General features: G+C 50.9%; 2 protein-coding genes across 3 annotated transcripts in view; one reads left to right on the top strand and one right to left on the bottom strand.

Moving 5' to 3' along the window:
* Positions 1–435: 435 nt before the first annotated feature.
* On the top strand, positions 436–3,451 carry HIGD1B (HIG1 hypoxia inducible domain family member 1B). Of its 2 annotated transcripts, none has more exons than XM_008693556.1 (4): positions 436–946; positions 1,802–1,952; positions 2,555–2,689; positions 3,313–3,451. In XM_008693556.1, the coding sequence occupies exons 2-4, from the start codon at positions 1,853–1,855 to the stop codon at positions 3,375–3,377; spliced, it is 300 nt and encodes a 99-aa protein (XP_008691778.1). In that variant the 5' UTR covers positions 436–946; positions 1,802–1,852; the 3' UTR covers positions 3,378–3,451. The 2 variants fall into 2 exon arrangements, with proteins under 2 accessions (XP_008691778.1, XP_008691777.1); XM_008693555.2 differs by having other exon boundaries at positions 439–1,712.
* A 446-nt stretch (positions 3,452–3,897) lies between these two features.
* Positions 3,898–15,602, bottom strand: part of EFTUD2 (elongation factor Tu GTP binding domain containing 2) — a 40,027-nt gene continuing 28,322 nt past the window's right edge. The window contains exons 14-28 of the mRNA XM_008693558.2: positions 14,046–14,181; positions 12,791–12,918; positions 11,699–11,892; positions 10,358–10,469; positions 9,825–9,965; positions 8,834–8,935; positions 7,813–7,895; positions 7,150–7,236; positions 6,837–6,963; positions 6,564–6,651; positions 5,811–5,929; positions 5,568–5,662; positions 4,919–5,072; positions 4,664–4,771; positions 3,898–4,360 (exon numbers count right to left, since the gene is read on the bottom strand). Of these exons, the coding sequence (XP_008691780.1) occupies positions 4,265–4,360; positions 4,664–4,771; positions 4,919–5,072; positions 5,568–5,662; positions 5,811–5,929; positions 6,564–6,651; positions 6,837–6,963; positions 7,150–7,236; positions 7,813–7,895; positions 8,834–8,935; positions 9,825–9,965; positions 10,358–10,469; positions 11,699–11,892; positions 12,791–12,918; positions 14,046–14,181 (1,770 nt within the window). The 3' untranslated portion in view covers positions 3,898–4,264. The remainder of the gene's footprint in view (positions 4,361–4,663; positions 4,772–4,918; positions 5,073–5,567; positions 5,663–5,810; positions 5,930–6,563; positions 6,652–6,836; positions 6,964–7,149; positions 7,237–7,812; positions 7,896–8,833; positions 8,936–9,824; positions 9,966–10,357; positions 10,470–11,698; positions 11,893–12,790; positions 12,919–14,045; positions 14,182–15,602) is intronic.

Below are 15,602 nucleotides of genomic sequence, written 5' to 3'. Positions count from 1 at the left end.
AAGGAACAAAGGCCTGGGGTGGAGTGGGACTCTCCATGGTGTACTCCAATCTTTTTCCACTTGCTTATTAGCAAGAAGGTTCTTTCCTCTTCTCTGAATCCGGGGTGCCACAATTGCTTAGCATTCCCGAGCTTCGGCCTCGATGGACAGGGTTTCTGCCTGGCCGGTCTGTGGAAAGCTGGCTACAAGTACAAACTCTGGAGCCAGTCAGTCCTAGATTCAGATCGTGACGCTGCCCTTCACTAGCTGTGCACCCTTGCATAAGTCATTTAGCCTCTCGGAAGCTCAGTTCCCAGTCTGAACAACTACTTACTGTATAGAACTGAAAGGCCTGAAATGTAAATACCTCAAACAAAATAGGTGGTAACGCAGGTCAATTGTCATCTCTGTCCCCAGTGAGCGTGAGCGCAGTATAAAGAGCACTGGAGAGGTGAGGAAGTCCTAGTGGTTACAAACTGAATGAATCTCCTTGGTCCTGAAAGCATCCTTGAAAGGATCAAGACCACAATTGGAAATTGGGGCATTTTATTTACATCCCACATTGTTCGTGTTTGAAGCAGTATAGCTTGGGGGAGAACCAAGGACCTCTATCCTTTCTTGCCTCTGCATTTCCAGCTCAGTTCCCTGTAGCAAGTCCCTGTCCGATCCAGCCCCTTACATCCATGGGAATTAACAGACTGAATCTAGTTAAGGGCTCCCCGCCATCTGATCTTTCCTTACTTTCCAGTGCTTGCAGCTCTGGCCTGGAACTCAGCAAATGGGGGGTTAAGACTGATGCCCTGGCCTATCTCCTCCCCTCTCCGTTCCTGACTTCAAAGTCCCCATTAAAGCTTGCTTCCCTGACCCCACAGTGGCAGCTCCATCATCAGCTCCTGGCCTGTTCAAAACAGCAGATGCTGAGCCCTGGCCTGGCTGCTCGCTCTCTACTTTCTAGCCATCTCCTAGGGTAAGCACCAGCATGCTGAGAACCTGTGGGGCCGACAGTCCTTGCTCCCTCAGGAGAGAAGAGACAACCAGGAATAGAGGTCACCGCACACAGGGAGTCTGTCGCATGGTTAGACCTAGAAGGCACCCTGCAGGCAGAAGCCCTGGTCTGTGGACCTGGACTCTGGGACTCCGTCTAGTTTGTGATCAGAGCAGATGTTTATGGGGGTTAGCAAGTAGAGCAACAGGGATCACCTGCCCAGGGAGGGAGGCAGGGGTTTGGCAATGGCAAAGAACCTGGCAAGAGATGGAAATGGGAGCAGTTCAGGGACCAGAATTAGTTCCATTAGTACTAATGTCCAAAATCTATGCTAAATTATTCACAAATCAATGTCCAATCATTTTAATCTTTGGCTCTGGTGATTCAGTAACCAGTGCTGGAACACTGTCTGGGATGGCTCTGGCTCCCTGGGGCCAGATCCTGTTCTGTAGCTCCCTCAGGAACAATTGTCACAGATTCAAGGCCAGTGGGGGTCCCAAGGCTCAAAGCCTGTTCCTCCCACCCTCATCTGTGGATTTTTCCAGCTGCTTTTTTTCTTGACCCAAGGATCACATAGGAATACAGATGGAAGTGGGGGGTGGGTGGAAGCAGAGAAAACAGTGAAGTCAGAATGAGCTGGGGAAGAGGCAAATGTTATGAAGAGGTGGGAGAAATGGCACCAGTGGTCCAGCCATCTGAGGCGGGACACTTGGGACATCTTTTCAAGTAGCGGCTGTGTTGGGGCATGGTAAGAGAGGGTCTTAGCTGGCAACTCCCTCCTTTCTCCCCCAGATTGAGGAGAATCAGGAGTTCTTATTGTGGGGTGCCTCTTTCTAGGACTGGGCTGAAGCCTCAGAGCCCCAGCTGCTAACACCTGGGGCCAGGATCATGTCTGCTAACAAAGGCTGGTGGGTACCACCCGAGGGCGAAGACAGCGTGTCTCAGAAGTTCCTGAGGAAGACCAGGGAGTCTCCACTGGTGCCTGCAGGTGAGTAGGAAATTAAGGAATGAGGGCGAGGAGGGGCCTTCCTCAGAGAACAGGTCTACTTTTTTCAAATGAAGCAGAGAACTCAAGTGTCGTACCCACTGAGCAGTCAACAGCTAGGAAAGGAGTGAACCAGCAGCAAAGGGACGAAGGGACATGCCTGACAATGAAATGAGGGAGTCTGGATGGGTGGAGGTGGTGGCCAACTGAGGGCTTGGGGTCTGGGGAAACGTGGGGCATCAACAGCAGTGTCAGGAAAGGAAGGAGCAGTTTGGGATCTCCAGGGCTTCCTTCTTCAAGGTCTTGGGAGAGTAGGAAAGTAGTTGTGGGAGCCCACAGCAGTTGAGGGGCCTGAGCAGAGCCATGGGGGTAGGGGGGTTCAGGATGGGCCATCTGTACATACAGGAGGGCTCATTGGAGAGAGGCAGCCACTTTGAAAATGGAAGTTCAATATTCTGATGATGGTCCCCCCGTCCCACCACGAAGTGCAGGAAAGCAGGGGTTTATCCAGGTGCCCAGGCTACCTAGTGGGGGGAGGTCCTCTCTCATGAGGAGAGCCATGTGACTGATGACTGAGGCCCAGCGGTCACGTTCTCTGCCTACAGGCTTAGGAGGCTGCCTAGCAGTGGCAGCCTACCGGATTTATCGGCTGAAGGCCCGTGGTTCCACCAAGATGTCCATACACCTGATTCACACCCGAGTGGCGGCACAGGCCTGTGCTGTGGGTGCGGTCATGCTAGGTGAGTGGCTGCCGGCGTCCCAGGAGAATCAGAACAGAGCTGATTAGGCAAAATCTGGCTGTGAGTCCTGACAGTTAAGGGATTGTGATTTTAGTCCCTGTTCCCTACACTAGTCTCCACAGCAAGTCTTGGGTGAAGCCCTCAAACCAAGCCACTTTCAGGGTTCCCTGTTTTATCTCCTGTCCCAGGGCTTGTGGGGATGGTGCACAGTTGGCTTTGTGACAGTTTGTCCTAGAGGTGAGAAAAATCACACAGCAGAACACACGCTGAACTTCTCCTCCTCTCTGGGTCAAGAGACAGATAGCTACTGACTAGCTGTGTGACAGCAAATCCCGTTCTCTGAGCCTCAGTTTCCCCGTGTGCAACACAGTGATAAGCACCCTGGCTTGCCGACCTCGCAGGCTGCTGTGAGGTTTCTCAGACAGGTAATCGATGTGGATGAGCTTGTGAACTGGCAGCAGGGTGTTTCCCTAGGCCGTGCAGCAGCTGCTGAGACCCAGAGCAAAAAGATGAGCAAGGAAGCTGGGCTCTCAGGGGAACGGCTGCAGTCAGACTCCTGGGAGAACCAGAGGATGGGTGCAGGGCTCCGTGCTATGGGATGTTTTCCCCTCTCCTTCCTACAGGTGCCGTGTACACAATGTACAGAGACTACGTCAAGAGGACAGCACAGAATCCCGGGGAGAAGTAGGACTCCTATAGGGCCTGGGGCCGCCAGAGCCTCTTCCATCAATCCCTGGTACGTTCCTAATAAAGCAGTTTTGAGGAAAATCAAGTCTCTTCTTCACATGGGGGATAGCAGAGTAAGGGACTGGTAGTGGCTGGTGTGTGTGTGGTTTAGAGAAAGGGCTAGAAATCAGAGTTCTGGCCCCCAGCTCCAGGGCCAGGGAGATTCTCCAGGGGCAATGGCCTCCGGTCCCAGAAGCCTAACACCTCCCAAGCCAGCCCACATCCCACCCAGAAGAAGCAGAGTAGAGAGGGGGGGGGGGGGGGGGCAGAGGCAAGAAAGTGGCCTCAACGTTAACGGGGACACTGAATTGAGAGTTGGGGATGCCTCCCATCACAGGCTGCTGCCCTGGGGACCCAGGCAGGAAGACTGCAGCTGGGAGAAGAGACATAGGAGACGACATATATTCAGAACCCAGGGGCCAGTGTCAGACTGTGCTGGAGGGAAGGGGATAGGGGAGGGATGAAAGGAACAGAGCAAGGCAGAGGTCAGAATGTTCTGTTCACTTAAAAACCATGTCTAAGGTCAAACTTGTAAAAAAAAAAAATTCCACGTAAATCCTGAAGACAGGGCCCCTTGGGGTTAAACACTTCGTCCCCTTTTCCTTCTCTGAGTCCAAGCTCCACTCTGTTCCCTGGGAATGGAGCCAGGCAGAGGCTGCAGAGGAACCAGGGGGCCAAATACTCCTCCCTTGCTGGGATTCTGGGTCGGAAGGTTTGGGGTTGTTAAAAATGGCCGCAGCAACTCTCAGACGCTCTCTGACAACATGGAGTCTGGGTCACACCAGGTCCCAGCTTCAAGTCCAGGATACAGCCCGCTGCAGGGAGCAGGGATGCCGGGAGTCCCGGCACTCACATGGGGTAATTGAGCACAACATCCTGCTTGGCAAGCTCCAGCAACATGGGATCATCGAAGAACTTGCTGATGCTTACATCCTCACTCAGGCCCTGCAAAGAGTGGGGGTGATACAGGAAAGAGCCCTATGTGGTGACCAACAGAGTTGAAGGCCGTCCGAGACCTGTGCTGGAAGGGGAGGTTGGCGGGGGTGGGACTCTGGCCCAGCTATTTCAGGTGCTCCCTTCCCAGCCAGACTGGGCCCCTGAGGCCTGTACAGACTGCGCCTCCCTGCACTGTGCAGGGAACTGCTCTGTCTTGGGAGAAAGGTCCCAAAGGAAGAAATGGAAAGAGATCCAACTGCTGCCAAGAGCCCTGGGGACTGAGGGTTGGCCATGGGCCTGAGGGATGCCTACCTTCCTGCGACGAGTTTTGATCATGAATTCCCGGGCCAGGTGAGGAGCAGGCTGTGGCTCCAGTGGGCGGATGACAATGCTCTTGTCAAGAGGATCACCAGGTACAATCTGAAAGGTCAAGTGGTTTCAGATGCTCTAGGACTCTTCTCTAGGATGTTGGAAATCTCACTTGGGGCTCGGAAGGGGAACACGCCAGAGGGGACTGGCCTTGAACAGGCGGGAGGCCACACTGGCCAGCCTGCACCATTTTCTCACCTGCCAATGGTGGAAGACAGACAAGGAAAAGGCCTGCCCTTGGGTATGAGTCCGCAGATCAGTCTCAAAGCCAAAAGAATCAATGGCGGGGATGAAAGCTTTGATGGTGTAGAGAGGGGAGCCTGGGATGGGTGCATCCTGAGTCACATGCCCCCTGTGACAGAAAAACAAAGGCTGAGTCCCTTGTCCTACAGAGACCAAAAGCAGAGAAAGAATCTGGCCCCAAATGTACCACAACACAGAGTTACCATCAAAGAAAGAATAACCACAATCGTGCTATAGTGGGCGGAAAAGCCTTGGGGTCCTCCGTGTCCTTTCCTGTGGCCACCAAAGGGCAGTGACCCCTGGCGAGAGTGGAAACACTGAGGAAACAAGATCCTATATAGACATTTCCCCCAATGACACATCTCAGTACTTCCCCCAAGGGCTAAGGAGAGAGGGCCCAAGAAGGAATCTCAAAATTTTTATCTGCAGTAACGCTGGGGATTGTCTCAAATCTTTCCTCCTTCCTTCTGAAAAACCAGCTCAGTAGGTTTTTAGGAGCAGACACTGTGTAGGAGGCCCGTCTCCTTCCCCACGGGAGCCCAGCTACTTCTTGCCGTGCGCCTGCTGTCTGCACCCTCCCTAGCATGCCGTGCTGGCGGCTCACCTGCGCCTGGCCAGCACGGTGTACACAGCAGACACGCAATCCGCAGGGGCTTGCACCTCCACGAAGTAGTAAGGCTCCATCAGACGAGGAGTGGCCTGCAATGGGGCAAGAAGAAAGGCTTCCTCAACTTGGGGAAGGCTGAGGATGGAGGACCTGGGTAAAGAAAAGGGACTGTAGTCTTGATGCCCCCAAAGCTTGGACCTCCACTCAACGCCCTGGAGCAGGCCAGCCCCACCCACTTACCATGAGGAAGGCAGAATAGACGACTCTCCTTGCCGTGGGGATGATTTGGCCCCCGCCCCGGTGCAGGGGCTCTTGGGCAACCACTGCATCCAGGATCTTAAACTTGACATTTCGAATCACTGAAACGGAGATGGGGAGCTGCTGAGCGAGGAGCAGCTGCGGCGCTAGTCAAGGGCCCAAGGGCAGGGAAGCAAGGAGCCTCTAGCAGCATGGCAGCGGTCTTGAGGCCACAAAAGATATGGCACAAAATCACCCTGCAGATGGGGTTCTGATAGGATACCAAGGCCTACAGCAGAGGACAGAAGTTAAACACACATTCTTCGTGTTTGTTTCAGGTCATGCTCAGGCATCGTAAAGTCTTCTTGGAAGTTGATGTGCTTTTCTTGCAAATATTTAATTATTTCTGGATGTAGAATAAGTTCTAGGAATCGCACATTTCTTCCCACTAAATCCGGTCCTGTTCTATAAACCACTCTGATCCCACCTCCCTCCTGATACCTCTCCTCGAACATATTCCTTCTCGACTTAGCAGCGAATGTCAGCCTAGAAATAACTTCATTTCCAGGATGTCCCAAGCAATAGCACTAGGACAGGGAGGGAGGAGAGGAGAGGACACTGCCCCAGGACAGGGGATGGCCCCATGTGCCCCGAGCTGCTTCTCCTGCCAGGGCCCACAGATGAGCCTAGCCCACCTTGTGTCCAGGCATGATGACCCTAGAGGGTGGGGGAGGCCAAGGCATGGGTGGAACTTACGCTCATCACAGAGGGGCCCCTCCCGGGTTCCCCACTGGAAACCTTGAACGATGCTGTCCTTCACTGAGCCAAGAAGAGCCTTGTCCACCTACACGGAATATGAGGGCACATGTGAACAGTGACCCTGGCAACAACCCGAGTTTAGAGGGAGGAGAAGGTAGACATACTGGAAAGAAGCCACAAAATACTTTGGGGAAAAGAAGTACACTTTGTAGTTTCTTCCACTCAACAGCAAAGAAACCACCGCAATGGCTCCCCCTAGTTCTGCTGTACCTCAGAGGGCAGGGTATCATCCACCAGGATGTTGGGGCCTGTGGCGTCAGGGCCAAAAGCCCAGATGGAACGTGCAGCCAGCAGATCCCAATCGTACTTGGTCTGGAAGAACTCTCCCAGTTTCTTCCTGGGGGGAGGGAAGGAGGAGACAATGGAGGTATCCGGCAGCCCTGCGATTACTGCCTGCTGCGGTCACAGATCCTGCCTTCCCGGAGGACAGTTTGCTTCCCCGGACAGGTGGCATTAGAGACCAAGAGGGCAGGCTGTGGTGCCTCGTCTCCTTCCAGCCTTGGAACCACAGCCATGTTCTCACCTGTTCCACGTGATCTGGACCACCTCGTTCTCTATGTCCTCGGCGAGGCCCTTCTCAAGTGGCTCAGCAATCATGGTGATCTTGTTCCTAGAAAGAAAGGAAATGGGTAGTGATGAAGAGAGCAGGACTCACAAAAGGGGCATTCCTAAGAAAAGGCCGGCGAGGCAGTGACGTCAGTAAAAGCCAGCGAGCCAGAATACAGCAAAAAAGGGTTCATCTTCTGTCTTCTTTCATTCAAATCTACCACTCTTTAAAAAAGTGAGGTCTCGGGCCGCCTGGCTGACTCATTCAGTGGAGTATGCGGCTACTGTTCTCAGGGTAGTGAAGTCGAGCCTCACGTCGGGTATAGAAATGATTTAAAAATAGAATCTTAAAAAAACAAAAAACAGTGGAGCTGCTGCTAGGGCAAAATTTTAAGATGATCAGATTATATGGAAAGAAGTGGCAATGAGGACACTCATTCTTGGGGGACCTCCGGCAAAGAATCCCACAGCATCGTGTCTATAGGCCTAAGGGATGAGAGCGCTGGGCTAAACTCAAGCATCCTAAGACCCCATGCCGAGACTCAGGGGGTCTCTATTTCCACAGCACTTGTGATTAGGGTGGAGTGGGGAGAGGAGAGTGCCCCTGTCAGTCCCAGGGTCACTCGGACCCCCAGCTCACTTCTTATTGGGCGTTTCAGCAAAGCACTTGAGGGAAGATGTTTCCACCACCGTCTCACAAAACGTGACAACAGGATCAGCCACCTGGGAAACAGAATAAATTGTTAGGCAAGTTTGCAATTTATAGGAAGGACAGTCTTCTGCCAAAGGGAATTCTGAGGTCCCCTTGGCACCTCCTGTGCGTCAACACCCTGGTCTTAATCAGCATCAGCCACAAGTACGATAGCGGACAAAAATTCCGCACCAGCACTAAGCAGCCTGAGAAAACTCAGCAGAGTGAGGAGTTTGTGTCCCTCAGCCAAGAGTAAGTGCGAGTCGAACCTGGGCCTAAATGATAGTCCCCCAAGGTCTCTTTCGATATCCGTTCAGCCATCCCCCCACCGCTCACTGAACACCTCCCGTGGCTCCGTCACAGCTGGCACTAGGCACTGCCTGGCAGGTCCCTGTTCCATTCTCAACCCCTGGCTCTGGGCAGCACAGCTCCTCCCTGAAGCTCCCACACAGCTGGCTACCGGGGAACTCAGAATCTTCTAGAGCGCCAGTCCTCGGCACATCAGGAGGAGCGTCTAAGACAGGTACGTGAGGGCACTCACTCCCACCACCGCAGGAGCTAGGAGAAAATATGTGTACCAACAAGGTGCACTTGAACTAAGGGGCTACATCATGATGTGAGAGCAAACCCAGGAGGGCCAGTCCTCACTCCCTGAAACCATCCACTGAGCCCTAATCACCAAAGATGGGCTGTGCAACTGACCAAGAATCACTCTGGCTTGGGAGCCTTGACTTTAAACATATGACATTGAGAATAACCCTGCAGAAAGGGGCAAACCAGATCTCAAATACCTTCCCATATAGGGAGCAACAGGTCATGCTTTTCCCAAACATGTCTCCTCCCCTAGTGCCCCCCTCTTTTCTCAAGCCTTCCAAGCGAATCAAGGGTTTGGCTGCTTGTAAAATCAGTGTGGAGCCAGGAGCCAAGATCCTGGCTGGGCAGGCGCTCAAGAGAGGGGATGCTGACTTACCTTGATGTCGATCTCTGAGTACATCTTCCGTAAATCGTGCATCACACAGTCCAGGTAGAGCTCCCCAGTACCCAGAATCACATGCTCCCCAGACTCTTCCACCTGAAACACAACAGCCCTGGTGTCACAGCCTGGACCTCTTGCGGCAGCAACAACGGCTAGCAGCAGAATCAATGTGAGAGCCCAGGAGGCGCTAACCGAACCCACTATCAGAAAGCCGCTGCTCAGCATCAGTTCCAGCCTCTTTGAGAAGGACCAGCAGGAAGCAGGGAGCTCTAAGTTAATCCTCAAGATGTCTGGGCCATTCAGCATAGTGCTACTGGGCATACGGTCACCGACTTCTTCCCGTCACAGCCGTTTAGGGAACACCCTGCCCTATGTCTATGGACAATAAGTTGACCCGTTAGCCCTGGCCAACTACTCAGGAAAGTATGCTAGAAGGCTCAAGAATGTAGAAGGATCAGAATGACTCACTTTTCCCTCTATATTTTCTGGAAAAATCAATTCAAAGAGTACTCTCCAAGACACATCTCTTTCCCGCCGAAAGATACTGTGGAATATGAACACATGCACGTGCACTCTCACCCCCCCCCAATGTCCTGCTTTGAAATGACAGTAGCATGGGCGCCTGGGTGGCGCAGTTGTTAAGCATCTGCCTTCAGCTCGGGGCGTGATTCCAGCACTCTGGGATCAAGCCCCACATCAGGCTCCTCCGCTAGGAGTCTGCTTCTTCCTCTCCCACTCCCCCTGCTTGTGTTCCCTCTCTCGCTGGCTGTCTCTGTCAAATAAATAAATAAAATCTTAAAATAAATAAATAAATAAATAAATAAATAAATAAATGAATGACAGTAGCAGAAGGGAACACTTGCTCCTGACACAGGCCGCTGGAATTAACACATCAGACATGCCTGGTGGACATGAAGCCATGGGCAGCACAGACCTGTCAGCCGGGGCAATGCAGCCTGGCCGCTCCCTCATGCCCGGAGCGTACCTTGGTGGTGAGGGATGGATAGCTCTTGTTGACCTTGCGCAGGCCGTCCAGCATCTTGGGCAGCTCTGAGGGGTTGACCGGTTCCACAGCAATCTTGATCACAGATGTGGTGTTGAACTTCAAGGGCCGGAAAATCTGAGCCTGAGATTCAAAACGCAGAAGAATGAGGGCACCCGGCCCAAGCAGGCACCAAAGGTGCAGAAGTCAGAGAGAAGCAGACCGCTCCCCCACCAGAAGCCACAGTGCTGCTTGGAGGCAGCCTGAAGGGCCACTTATTCCTGTGCACCGTGGCAAAACAAAGAGAGCGGGAAAGAAAAAGGAACTCCCCCTAATCCCTAGCATCAGTAGAGTACAGGGAGAATCGAGCAGGGTCGGATCTAGAACACTGAGCCCGTGCCGGGGCCCGGAACCAGGAAGTGGCCGTGACTCTGGGTTAGTACCCCGTGAGTTCTGCTGCTGCGGGCTCACGTGTGGTGTGGCTCCGTGTGCTCCTCTAGCTTAAACTAATCCAGTTGCCTTTTCAAAAACTCTACCTCCTCATTGCCTCGAGGTTCAGTTATGGTCGCTGTCTTCACAATTGGTTGATCAACACCTTCAATCAGAACCCAGTTGCCAGCAGGAACACGGTTCACCTCAATGTGGTACCTGGAGCAACAGAGAAGCGAAATAAGGAGGGGTGCCAGGCACTGAGCCAGGAGCAGGGGTGAACCAGACAGACACATTCCAGCAGAGGAAGGACACAATAAACAACCAATCATACAGCCTCACATATATGTATAGGTGACTCCTGAACAATGCGGAGGCTAGGGGCACCGACCCCTAATGCAGCTGAAACTCCATGTCTACGTCCTGACTCTTCCCAAAACTTAACTACTAACAGCCAACTGTTGGCTGGAAGACTTACTGAGAACATAAACAGTAGCTGAACACATATTCTGTATGTTATATGCATTTTATACTGTACTCTTACAATACAGTAAGCTAAAAAAAGAAAATACTAAGTACGTCCTAAAGAAAAGAAAATGCATTTATAGAACTACAATGTATTTACTGGGGGAAAAAAAAAAAGACCCACATTAAAGTGGACCCGTGTAGTTCAAACCCGTGTTGTTCAAGGGCCAACGGGAGTTACAAACTGATTAGCACCTGAAAGAAGAGTGCGGGGTATCGTAAGAGGACAAAACAGGAAAACCCACCTCCAGTTGGATACAAGTGGTAAGCAAGGCACTGCCCAAGGGACAGAATGTAAGGAGATGCCAGCCAAAAGCATCACAGAAGACCCTGTGACTGTCCTAGCTCCTCAGTCTTCTGGCTTCTAGGGAACGGGTGGGTCTGGAGGAGGGCACGGGCCTGCCCGCACGGTGCGGCAGCAATGCCAGGAACAGGATGTCTCCGCTCTGCTGGCTCGCTGAGAAGCCACACTTAGGAACTCACAAGGAGCCCAGAGGCCCAAGCTAAGTCTGATTCTACAGATGGGGGAGCTACAAGGGATCCAGCAAAATCTGTCTTGGTTAAAGAATAGTCAGTGGAGGCTGGAAGACAATTTCTTTTGGGAAGAAACACAAAGGTTATGACTTAGGAACACAGAAAAGGAAGAGAAGATTAAGAGTAAAAATAGAAATCCTGTTACAAAAGTTTATACAAGCCACTCAAAACGCGAAGGCAAGGCTCTTGGCATTATCCCAACAGCAGCTGCCTTTTGGCCCGAGGAACTCTGCGTAGTAAGAACTAGAAGTCAACAGATGTGAGGGAGGGTCAACTGATCTATTGCAGGGGGCTGTGCAGCTGCTGTGCTTCCAGGGAGGACCACTCCTTCCAGCTCCTTGTGGCAACTCCAGGGACAAGTCCAAGCTATAGGCTACGGCTGGCGGTACCTGGCCACAGAGATCCAGAGGCGGCCCACGGTGCATATCTGGGAGTCTTCCTCATCCTCCAGCGTATAGTTCTCCCCCAGCACCTTCACAGGCTGCCCCGCGTGGATGGTGCCACTTAGCACCCGGCCAAAGGCATGAAACTGAACGCCATCATCTGTGCTGTACATCTTGGTAGTGTGGCACATCAGGGGACCCTGGAGATGGGGACAGAGTGCAGGCTCAACCACACGTATTACCACAGTAAATACCATGGTCTCTACCTCCCTGGACAGCAGTGACATGAGCTCCATGAAAAGACTGCCCAGACCTAGAGGAAGATGCATCAATCTTCTGGGAAAATTCCAAACCATGCCCTGCCCCCTGCTTAGTTAATAGATGTCACAGGCATAACAAAAAAAGATCTTTTCCTTTTCTTTAGGGGGATGAGGGCAATGGTGAAGAAAAGCAGGTTTAGGATGGCAGACTTGCACTGTTAACTTGCAAGATTACTTGCTTGCCCCAAATTCTTTCCAGAGACATAACTCACAATTCTCAGCGGGTTGTATGTTTATGCCGAGAAACTAGACTGACTTAGGAATGGCTGGGAAAGACTGTTCTACTTTTTAATTTTTACTTTTATTTATTTACTTATTTTTAAAGTAAGCTGTACACTCAATGTGGGTCTTGAACTCATGACCCCGAGATCAAGAGTCACACGCTCTATTGATGGAGCCAGTGAGGCGCCCCTGGGAAAGATCTTTTTAAAGCCCAAGGCTAACAAGGTTAGCTACCATTTGTTGAATCTTTTCTATCTGTCAGGGACTGTGCTGAACACAACTATAATACCTTCTATCTTATTCAATTTCTGTAACAATCACATACATATTATTCCTCACTTTATAGACCAAGACTCTTAGGAAGTCTGAATAATGTCCCCAAGATCATACCACTAGAAGTGTTAACACCAGGCTTTGAATTCAGGTCTGCTGACTTTGCTCATGGGGAGTGAGAGGCAAGCAAGGATGGAAAGAAGGCATTCTTCCTATGACCAGAAAACAGCATCCCCATATGGGAGGGAAAAAAAAAATCAAGAGAAATGGGGCTCTCCCTTACGTCGGGGTCACAGTCGCTCATGGCCTCGCCGAGATCAGAATCCACACCGCCGGTGTAGGTGTGCTCAATCTTGGGCTTGGCGCCCACCTTTGGGGAGGGGATGTGCTGCACACACATGTCCACAAAGCCTGCGGAGGGAGAAGAGCAAGCCATTATCATACACTCCACAGGAGGAAGTGAACGGTGAGTTATGGATCTAGTTGTGATGGCCAGAAAGCTGAAAGCGAGGGGACAGATTTTCAGCTCCAAAAGTTATGGTGCCACACTTATGCTAGGGAAGAGCAAGAAGCAGGCAGGGCTCAGGGGTTCCTTGGAGCTCAGCTGGCAAAAATTTTCAAGTATCGCCACCAATCCACGATCTTTTATTGAAGCACTTACTGAGCGCATGCACTAAATAAGTAACCCATCTCTTTAGAGCTACTTAGAACAATCCCTAAATTGACTCTTTCCTTTTGGGAAACATTGCACACATTTCCGTTCTATACATGATCCTGTTTCTCTAATGGCTAATGAGCCACGCAAGAAAGGACCTCCGTTAGCACCCTGGGGAAGGCAGATCTGTTTTCAGCAGGTATCTCCTAGGTCAGACTGATGGCCAGCCCAGAATGAACTACTAGAATTATGTTCTTGGAGGATTCAGACACCTAATTCCCACTGGACTCAGAATCAAGAGACTGCTGAGGGGGCCCTTAGCCATTACCTTTTTGGCCTCCCTTATTTTACAGATGAGAAATCGAGTCACAGAAGAACTGGGTGGCTGGCCCAGGGTCTCACCACATGGAAGGGTCAGGGCCACAACAGGAGCAAGACTCAGGTCTTTTCTCAACCAGTCTGGGGCTTGTTCTACTGTATCGCCTGCCTTCCGTGCCACTCAAATAGAGGAGACAGGAGCTTGGGGGAAAGAGAAATCCAAGGCTGGTACTTTCCCCACTATTTCACATCACTCACGAGTCTACCTTCCTGACTGCCCCCTGGCAAAAATACTAGACCCTCAGAATCTGCTTCCCCAGCTCCTTTATTTGCACGCGCCTCCTGGTGGGGAAATTTAATTGCTCCTGTTCCTCAAGACAGAGTTCTTGGTACCGTCCGCTGAAGAAGACAGCTAGGAAGAAAATCCAGGTGCTGGACATCCCGGTTTATTTTAAAAAGCCTCACATCTCTGAACACCACCGTGGGATGAGGAAGAGCTCCACATGACACAGGCGGCAGAACATGACAAGGGGGATGGGAAAGGGGCCGTGGGCTCTTTTGTTACCTGTGAACTCGCCAAAGAATTTTTTGCAGACCAGCCTGAGCAGGGGGCGGATGTTCAGCTTCAGCTCTTCCTTGGTCAGGTGAATGCCCAGCTCGTCCAGAGTCCTGGGGAGGCTGGTGTCCACGTCACCCACAACCTGTGCGGGTGCCGGACACCACATCAGCTGTAGTGACAGCGCCAGTGGCAAGGGAAGGCCAGAGGGCAATTTGAAGGGTCACTGCACTAAGTTCTCTTCTATAGGAAGAGCTCTTGGCAAGGACAACCATTTGGTTTCAGGGAAATCTTTGGTACCTACTCTTCAAACCAACCCCGGTGAAAAGGGCTTAGTTAAATGCCCACACCAGCCAATAAACCTGGACCTCTCAAATGGACCTTCAGTGCTGCCCCCTGGTGTCCGAAAAGCAGCATCTCATCCCACTCAGGAAATGCCTTACCCTTCCCTATTTTAGAGACTTCTCAGATTTAGAGGATCGCTGCACTGGAAGGAACCAAAAAAGGTCACCTAGCAGTCCATCCACTGGTAGGGCAAGGCCAAGCTAAATCATCCTCAGCAGACTCAAGGTCTCTACCGAGACAGAGTCTATAAATTTCTTTTATTAATCCATTCCAGCCTGACACAAGATGCTAAGTATTTTTCAGCACTAATAAATTCTAATCATGCTATTTTGTCTTGTTGCTATGTTTTACTTTTTTGTCAGTTGGAACGGCCACACAAATTTTGTGTATGTGTGTGTGTTCACTGTGCACAGGGCTTATTAAACACTTGAATATTTTATAACGGTCTTGGAAAAAAGGTCTATGAAAATTCCTGTATAATGTTACCCTTTTACCTCTGCCTTTTAGGTAGCACAAATTCATGCACGCGCAATGCTATGCTCTTTTCTTTGAAGCTTCCCACATGTTTAACTACATCCTTACCACTGTCTGATGCATCCTTTTTTCTTCTTTCAAGTAAGCTCTATGCCCAACGTGGGGCTTGTACTCATGACCCAGAGATCAAGAGTCGCACGCTCTACCGACTGAGCCAGCCAGGTGCCATGATGCATCTTTTTCAATTTGACAAACGTCACGTACATACATGCCCAGAAAAGTCATTAATAGTAAGCTCATACAGCCGTTCGGTTAACGGATGCAAAATACTTCATTTGAGATGCACCATCATTCACTTAATCAGATTCTCATTGGTAAACATTTAACTTATCCCCCCTGGTGTTGTAAATAATGCTTTAACATATATATATGTTAAACCTGGAGGACTTTCTCACTTAGATCTGCAAATCAAATCCCCACAACTGAAATTATTAGTTCTCAAGTGTCATATTCTTTTGAATAGACAAAATCTTCACACAAAATTTCTCTAGGGCCTTTTCCTTCTTCTGTATCTTCCCCCTTCACTCTGAAATCGAGACTATTTAGAGGTCTGCAGTGTTCCAGATCTAGAAGACTGGTGATCAACTAGCTTCATACTTCGTAATATGAAACTGAGCGGGTTTAGGGGCAAGGGGAAGTGTGAGTTCACTAGCCTTTCCACCTCGTGCTTACAAGGGCAGACCCGAA

The sequence above is a fragment of the Ursus maritimus genome, unplaced genomic scaffold (assembly GCF_017311325.1).
Source record: "Ursus maritimus isolate PB19 unplaced genomic scaffold, ASM1731132v1 scaffold_24, whole genome shotgun sequence".
Classification (NCBI taxonomy): Eukaryota; Metazoa; Chordata; class Mammalia; order Carnivora; family Ursidae; genus Ursus; species Ursus maritimus.
This window is presented reverse-complemented; position numbering and strand designations above follow the sequence as displayed.

Coding starts and splice junctions, on each gene's coding strand:
- HIGD1B (XM_008693555.2), top strand. Junction 1,953..2,554: donor GTCTCCACTGGTGCCTGCAG/GTGAGTAGGAAA, acceptor CTCTGCCTACAG/GCTTAGGAGGCTGCCTAGCA. Junction 2,690..3,312: donor TGTGGGTGCGGTCATGCTAG/GTGAGTGGCTGC, acceptor TCCTTCCTACAG/GTGCCGTGTACACAATGTAC.